The sequence below is a fragment of the Papaver somniferum genome, chromosome 10, assembly GCF_003573695.1.
Source record: "Papaver somniferum cultivar HN1 chromosome 10, ASM357369v1, whole genome shotgun sequence".
Classification (NCBI taxonomy): Eukaryota; Viridiplantae; Streptophyta; class Magnoliopsida; order Ranunculales; family Papaveraceae; genus Papaver; species Papaver somniferum.
Genome location: NC_039367.1, coordinates 162,384,078 through 162,392,372, shown reverse-complemented (window position 1 = coordinate 162,392,372; position 8,295 = coordinate 162,384,078). Strand labels below are relative to the sequence as shown.

Sequence of the window (8,295 nt, the reverse complement as noted above, 5' to 3'; positions counted from 1 at the left end):
CCTTAAGCATTTTTAAGATTATGCATTTTTGTGGTCCTCCCATCCTAGTCTCCCCTAGGAAAAAGGAAGTCGAAAAGTGGTCTTTTGTTTAACTCTAATTCAGAAACAATGTCTTAATGTGCACTGTGAAGTATCCCCCTCTATCCTTGGACAAGTTTTCTTTAAATTATGATGAACACATCTTTGCCTCTAAAAGGTAGCGTACTCTAATTTAAGAAGTCCTTGAAATTGCAAAGAAAAACAAAAAAAACAAACCAATTTGAATTCACTGGTGACAACACATTCTTAGCGGTTACCTACACCAGTCATGAGAGGAGATGGTGTAGTGCATGTTTCAGAATTCAGACCAGAAGTAAATGTGGAGTATAAGAAAATGTGAGGAAATAACACCATTTACTACAATGACAATATCTGTCGTTTGATAAGTAAATGTGGCACATTTAACAAGACAAATTTTACGCATTCAATTCTCTCCCATTCTTCCCCTTGAATCATCTCCATTCTCCACTCTCTTAATGAAGTCAGTAGCATGCTTATCTGCTGCCTGCCTCGAAATGCTTCACTACTCTCTGGCTAGCTGTAAATTTATGCATGGACTTTGTTTACAAATTAATGATAATACGACATTTAAAAAAAAAAAATCTTTGTTTATGATAGCTGTATTAGACTACCAGTGCAACAACTTCAGCCAAAGGAGAAAGGGGATAAGGGGTTAACGTTCTTATTCAATTCTCCTACATTTACTCCCCATTTCACAACTCATAAAGACTATATATACACACATGTCTCTCTTACATTTTTGTATGAAACACCATAAAAGAACCATTCTTCACCGGGGAGATGAATACTAGTAAAAACCCTTCAAATATTGTGAGATTTGGTTTTCTGATTTTACTTCTTTTGATCAGTCTAATCTTAACAATCACTGAAGCAGGAAGAACTCATCCTGATCACAGAATTCAAATAAGAAAACAAGATGTTGAACATGATGAGAAAAGAGCAGTAACTAGTAACAGAAGAAGAAGTGGTGGTGGTGGTAATACTAATAGAAGAAGAGGTGGTGGTGGTGGTTCAAGAAGAGGTGGTAGCGGGTCAAGAGGAGGAGCACCAAGAAGACAACAAAGTTGTGATCCTTTGTATCAGTATCTGTTTGGAGATTGTGGTTCGTGGCCATTCCCTTCATCTCCTTCGCCTAATAATCCTTTTCTTACAACCCCCCCATCTAGGCCACCGCGCCGTCGCCCTGTAGTGCCACCACCTTCATCACCTCTTCCTCCTCCATTAGTCCCTTCTCCACCTCCGCTTGTTCCAATTTTACCCTCTCCTCCTCCTTTGGTTCCTCAACCACCACCTTTAGTTGCATCCCCACCACCGCTAGTTGCTTCACCACCACCAACTATCGTTGCTTCACCTCCACCTACCGTCGCTGCTTCACCTCCACCAGCTCAAGTTGCTTCGCCTCCCCCGTTAGTTCCTTCACCTCCACCACCAACACCTTCACCTCCACCACCGTTAGTACCCTCACCACCCCCACCAACACCTTCACCACCAGCAATACCACCCGGTGTTATAATTCCTCCACCATTACCACCTATATCACTTCTGCCCCCATGGTTATCCCCACCATCGGATGGTGGTGGTGGTGGTGACAATAATCAACCAGGACCGTTAGTGTTTTCACCACCACCATCTGATAGTGGCGGCGGCGACGATATGCCACCTGAGCCATTAGTATTTTCACCACCACCGTCTTTTTCTTTACCACCACCATCTGATGATAGTGGTGGCGATGATATTCCACCTGAGCCATTAGTATTTTCACCACCACCATCTTTTTCTTTACCACCGCCATCTGATGATAGTGGTGGCATGGATATTCCACCGGAGCCATTAGTATTTTCACCACCGCCCTCCTTTTCTTTACCACCACCAATAGAGGATGGTGGTGCTGCTGCTGATATTCCACCAGAGCCATTACTGTTTTCTCCACCACCATCTGATGAAGATTACATTCCTCCAGCTGAGCCAGTTTCCCCATTTTTTACTACACCACCAACACCTGATTTTCCTTTTCCACAACCTCCGAATCTAGACCCACCTTCATTTGATCCTAACATTCCAGATAGTAATCCTACACCATTAGTACCAAATACCCCAGTTGTCGATGATCAACCAACTTTGCCACCACCTTTTCCACTTCCACAACCACCTAACTTAGACCCACCTTCAGTTTATCCTAACATTCCAGACACTAATCCATCACCATTGGTACCAGATAATCCTGTTGTGGATTACCAACCCACTTTGCCACCGTCTTTTCCTCTTCCAGAATCACCTAACTTAGACCCACCTTCAACAGTAACTCCCAACATTCCAGTTCCAGATACGAATCCAACACCTCTAGTACCGGATAATCCTGTTTTTGGTGATCAACCACAACCCATAACAGAGCCTAGTGCACCATCTCTTCCTTTCTTACCTCCATCTGATGATAGTCCACTGGATGATCCACCACCATCAACTGATTCTCCTCCTTTCAAGAACTGAAACATGCTAGCTAAGTTGTTGTTCAATACTAGTATACCTTATAAAGATAATAAGTGTTACTACTGAATTATTTTTTGTTCATTTATAAAGTTATTGTGCTATAGAGACTTAAACCAGAAAATAAAATATAATCAGTTTGTGAAAGTTTTTATCTGTCTTTGTGTTTCCACTGTTTATTATTATTGCCAAGGTTGCCTGATTCTGAGAAGAAACTACATCAACATTCAATTAAAAATCTATAATTAGTTCACAACATACTGATCGAATTTAGTTTATCCGACAACCTGAATTCAATATATACTCAAGTATAAAAATCAACAATAATACTTGAAAACCAGAAAAATGTATTCAGATAAAATATAATCAGATAAATGTATTCATAAAAATGCTTATAGAAAGTAAGCATGTACTGTGTATAGTTTCCAATTTTTCGTCATCTCAGCGACCATGCCGCCAACCCTGAGCTATAGCAACAGCTAGCTGCCTACTCTTTCTTCACGTCGAAATAAACTTTTGTAACTGTTTCATTTCTTCCGGATACTGATGAGCTTACGCTGTAAGCTTAATAACTTATAACTATCCTTCCCATATATCCGTGGGGTGAATCTATAAAATAAATCAAGTCAAGCCTGAGTTATCAACACAGCAAACCTGCTGCTATATCTAATGTTTGCTAATCTAAGGTAAAGCGATTTGTGCACTCACCCGTCAGACAAAAAAGTGTATAAAGTTACGGGAAGCAGGCTCGAGAGTACTATGATGCATGCAAAATGTCACTTAATAAGAACTCATTAGATTGGTGGTAAGTTCACTATCTTCTTTATCACGTATTGTGTAAAATTCCGGAACACATCTGCCCGCTATCTAGTGGAAGAATCGGAATAGTTTTTATCTAAGAAAGCTTTTGATTTCAATCTTATGTGAATGCCTTTATTTTGGATATGATAAAAACAATTTGACCTTTTTTTTTAAGCATAGACAGTTTTTTTTTTGAAGCAATTTTGACTTGGTTTGCCTACTTAACTAATCTTTTTTTTTAATATGATAAAAAAAAATCAGGAAAAAACAAGTAATTTACTGCACAAGACCAACTTATTTGGTGGCATGTTCCAAAATCTCCTGCCCCAGCTCGCATTGGTGAATGTAGTTGCTGCCGCGATTTCAAACACGCCACTACCTTAGTCTATAAGTTTTCTATTTGGATCCTCAGGTATAAATTTTTTTTTTTTTGAAGAAGAAGATTAAGATTGATAACAGACAGGTATAATTTCTTAAGCTTGGTTTGATTTGGAAAACTACAGCGGGCAGCGGCAATACCATAGTCAGTTGGATGAGATTCAATTGGCCATAACTTGCTAGGACAGTTTTCATAAATGGCAACCAACACTTCACCAGGAAAACGCCTTTGGCAAGCTAAAAGGTTGATCAAGAGGGCGCACATCTTTTCCATGGAAAAATTGTCTTTGAATTCCACTGTAATGTTGTTAGGGATTTGACTAGCTATTAATTATGCACTGGACTGTTTAATGAATAGTAGATGTTCTACAAACACATTATAGTTTCTTTAGTTGTCTGTAAATGCCTTTCTGAAAAAGAGGTAAATATATCATGGAGGTATCTCCAGTGATTCTTAAAAATCATCTTAATATTCTGAAATGAAGTATAAAGCAAACTAAACAAAGAGCAATCTATGGAAGAGGGAAGTCATTGCCCACAATTCTCTCTCTGAACAAGTAATCAGTAGAGTTCGCCTTCCTTGTGTGTATGGATCACACAGTCTGAAACTGGGTAAGAGATACAAGTCAGAAGATATCCCTTCTTCATCTGATCGTCATCCAAGAAAGATCCATCCTATTGGTCTACTGCACCGGATACAAACTGACCCGCGCAGGTAGAACATCCTCCAGCTCTGCACGAGTAAGGTAGATCTATACCTGCATTTTTGGCAGAATCGAGGATGTAACAGTCATCTGGGGCGTCAAATTCGCACTCCTCACCTTCTGGTCCAACGAGCTTAACCTTGTACGTCGCCATTGCTGTTACCTTGCCCAAAGTGGATGATGATTTCAAGCCAAATCTATTAGAGACACTGTTAACAGAACCAAACCAATGCTGGGCCTTCACGGATGACGATTTCAAGCCGAATCTCTTTGGAAAACTCTTCACAGAACCAAAAGAACATTGGGACTTCACAGCGGCAAATTTAACACTGTTCTGGGGTGTGCTTCTGATCATGAAACTAGCTGAGGAAGCTCCTAGGGTCGCCATTTTTACACCTGAAGCAGACATCATTTTAAGGTTAACCCTTTACTATCAAGCAAACGGAAAAGACATCTTGATGAAGCATTTGACAACATCGGTCTATGTTCTAAAAGGCGAGCGTCTTTGGCGCTTAAGCGCCAAAGGCGCACTAAGCGCAGGTCTAACGCCTAGCCAAAAAAGGGGCCAAGGCATCAAAGTATAACCTCACCTGTTGTTTTCTAAATCTCGGGAGTTCTAGGCGCTCGCGTTAGGCGCCAAAGGCGCTAGGCGCTGGGCTTGGCGCCTTGCCTAGCGCCTTTTACAACATAGACATCGGTATCAAATGTAACATCACTGGCGCGGGTTAACAACAAACCCAACCGCAGTCGACAAATATTAATAAAAACATGTCGTCTTTGCAGATAGATAGGCTAAAGGACAAGCAAATTTAGAGTTTCACACAACAAAGAATAAGAGGGTTTTGTTTGGGCCAACTATCCGTTTGGTCAAAATTCGCAAACTGATCTCCACATGGTGGCAACCATCAATCCAAATCAGAATACATTCTTACAATGCAAGGATACCGACTATTCAGCCAATAGATAAAAGTGCTTTCTTCAAAGCCGAATAAATACTGGTGTGGTGTTGTTTTACCAAGAAAAGATGATTTCTTGTGAAGATTCTTTCCTCAAAATCCAAAACCACCCGTAAGACCTTAGATTAAATCAATCAAATTCATAAAAACAGAACAAATCAAATATGCAATAAAAATCGAGCTACCTACAACCACGATAATCAATAAACAATAAATAAAAAATTTAGCATAATTAATCTCATCACCAGAACATTAAAATTCGCAACAAAGAAAACAATTTATAGATCAGAACCAACAAAGAGACCGAGACCAGATCTTACTGAGTATAAGGAAAATTCTTTTTTGATTCGTTCACTGGAAAATTGGTGAGCACACGAAGTTGATTAGAAATATTGATACCATATGACCATATGTATTTACAGTGAATCAATAAAATTAGAGTTATATGCGAATAAGGAAACCTCCTCCTAGTCATACCTAAATACTGAAAACATAAACTATATATCCTGATTGGTGTTGGATTCCCAACAAAATTATCTGATTCCTTAAAACCTGATGAACCCTAACTACTCGTTTATAATGTGGCTGCTTTCTAAGTGAGAAAATTGGAACAATGCTCCAAATTCGAGTGTAATTTTGGAGAATGGCCCCAAAAGTTTAGCATCTATGACTAAAGAACCTGAAAGTAATTTCTTTTGCATTTGGAACCCAACCACCAAGGAGTACAAGGATATAACAACCTTAGCTTATAAACTTGTGGGAATACCTATTTATGCGTGCATGGTTTAGGTTTTGGTTATGATCTTAAGACTGATGATTACAAGGTAATAAGTATCGTGAGGGATGTTCATGGGAAGTTATATAATCGACGTCTACACATCAAATTCATGGAGAGGCAGCCAGACGGCGCCTTATAGGTTTTGTTCTATTCAATAATCTCGGTATTGAGTTAAACCTTCTTGCGGGGGTTAAACCTATATTGCGTCCAAATGCTGAAGTAAAAACACAAAGTTTTTGTTTGGCCGCTCATAATACAGTTTGATTGGACCAATCTAATGTGATGCCTTGGGAATCCAACACCAATTAGGATATATAGTTTATGATGGGATTCAAAATACGTAGACAAATAGAATTCCTAAACCTAATACAGAATGTGTTTTTGAGTTCCCAACCCTAATAGAACGTGTTTTTGAGTTGAGGAGTCCAACTATATTGCGTGTGTATATATAGCATCTTAGTTTAGCTAGAAAGACAAATCAAAGCAGCCATTAATATAGTTTTCTAAATCTTCTTCTCAATATGAAATCAAAATCAACATTAGTTGTACCCCTCATAACGATCCTTTATATTTTTTTTCTTCACGTTACTATTATTTCACGCAAACCACCACATTAAAGATTCAAAGGGCAAAGAAAAAAAAGGTTCATCACTTTGTAGCCCTAATTCAGCAAAGAAGGATCATACATATTGGCTATCACCATCAGGTAACTTCGCTTTTTGGGTTCTACCCATTATGTACTGATTGTGATGATCCAAGTTATGTTGTTGGTATATGGCTTGCCAAAACCGAAAATAAAACCCTAGTTTGGTCTGCTAATCGTAATCATCCTCCACTGAATAATCTGTCGTCTATCTTTTTTGACGGAAACCTAATTCTTGAAACAAGAACTAGGAAACACGACAATCAAATAGTTGTTCAACAAAAACATTTACTACCTGAAGCTTTCGTATCGGCGGATTATGGGAAACTACATGATAATGGAAACTTTGTCTTTTATAATCATGATTCCGAAATCATATGGCAGAGTTTTGACAACCCAACCAATACGATTCTCGGTGGCCAACAATTGAGTGCCGGGCAAGCCCTGGTTTCAGATAGGTTTTGGTGGAATGGCGATTGGGAACATAATGGCCGGTATGTTTCTTACAATTTAGGGATTCGAGTTATCCATAAAACCAGATATGGACGTTTAAGTATATGTGGTGGACATAATGGCGTATGTATATATACGTCATCAGAATTCCTGTGGGATTCAACTGTTACTGACCCTGTGGCCCTGAATTTAGATGCTACAAGTGGTCGACTTTATCTCTTGGACGGGAAGAATGTGGTTCTGCAAAACATTACTCAAGGTGATGAGAATAAATATGAGCATGATACAATTATTTACCGAGGGACAATTACTTCTGATGGGATTTTCCGACTGTACAAGGAAAGAATTACGGGAAGTCAAGATGGAAAATCAATTCTTTTATGGGATACCCAAGAAAATGATAACAGCGGCCTATTTTTAGTGTGCATGATTATCATAACCTCAGTAATAGGTATTTTGCTTTCACGAATTTTTCCTTTAAGGAAAAGTTTGAAGGATGAGCAATATAGAAGCTGCACATAACTAAACTAAGAATTGTGGTGCATATTCCCTTAGATATGTCTTGTATAAGTTGTATTTATTAGGTTTAGTAATTCTATTTCTGATAATGTGGCAAATGAAGGCAGAGATTTTTTCTTTTTTATAGGAAGAGAGAATATATTAGAATTGAGAAGAATGTAGCAATCAAAGAAGGCAGAGATACATAGGTTGGTGTGTTAATATGGTTGTTTTAATCTCACTCGCACAATTATACCGATCATATTTTGTAAATCTGGCTTCAATAGATGCTAAAGTTGCCGAATAGCACCTGAAGTGCATAAACATCTTGTTTGTTTCGTTTCACACTGAATAAGGTTTACCAATTGACGGTTGTAGCCGGTGGTCGTGCATGAGATCCTACATAGCTCCGCAACTCCCTCTTCACTCGGCTTAAAGTTTCCCAAAGACAAGTTTAGATTTAAATTGTGGGCCTTACTAATTAAAAGTTCAATCTTTCTTGGAAGTTGAAACTACAGTTAAACCCATTTTTTTAGATAC

At 38.7% G+C, this 8,295-nt stretch overlaps 1 protein-coding gene and 1 pseudogene across 1 annotated transcript; one reads left to right on the top strand and one right to left on the bottom strand.

Moving 5' to 3' along the window:
* The first annotated feature begins 840 nt into the window (after window positions 1-840).
* LOC113316749 (leucine-rich repeat extensin-like protein 3) lies at window positions 841-2,547 on the top strand. The gene has a single exon (XM_026564896.1). It carries the CDS (start codon window positions 841-843, stop codon window positions 2,545-2,547), a length of 1,707 nt encoding a protein of 568 aa, XP_026420681.1.
* A 1,737-nt stretch (window positions 2,548-4,284) lies between these two features.
* LOC113317254 lies at window positions 4,285-4,815 on the bottom strand (annotated as a pseudogene).
* Between the last annotated feature and the right edge of the window lie 3,480 nt (window positions 4,816-8,295).

Coding starts and splice junctions, on each gene's coding strand:
- LOC113316749 (XM_026564896.1), top strand. CDS start 841: ATGAATACTAGTAAAAACCCTTCAAATATTGTGAGATTTGGTTTTCTG.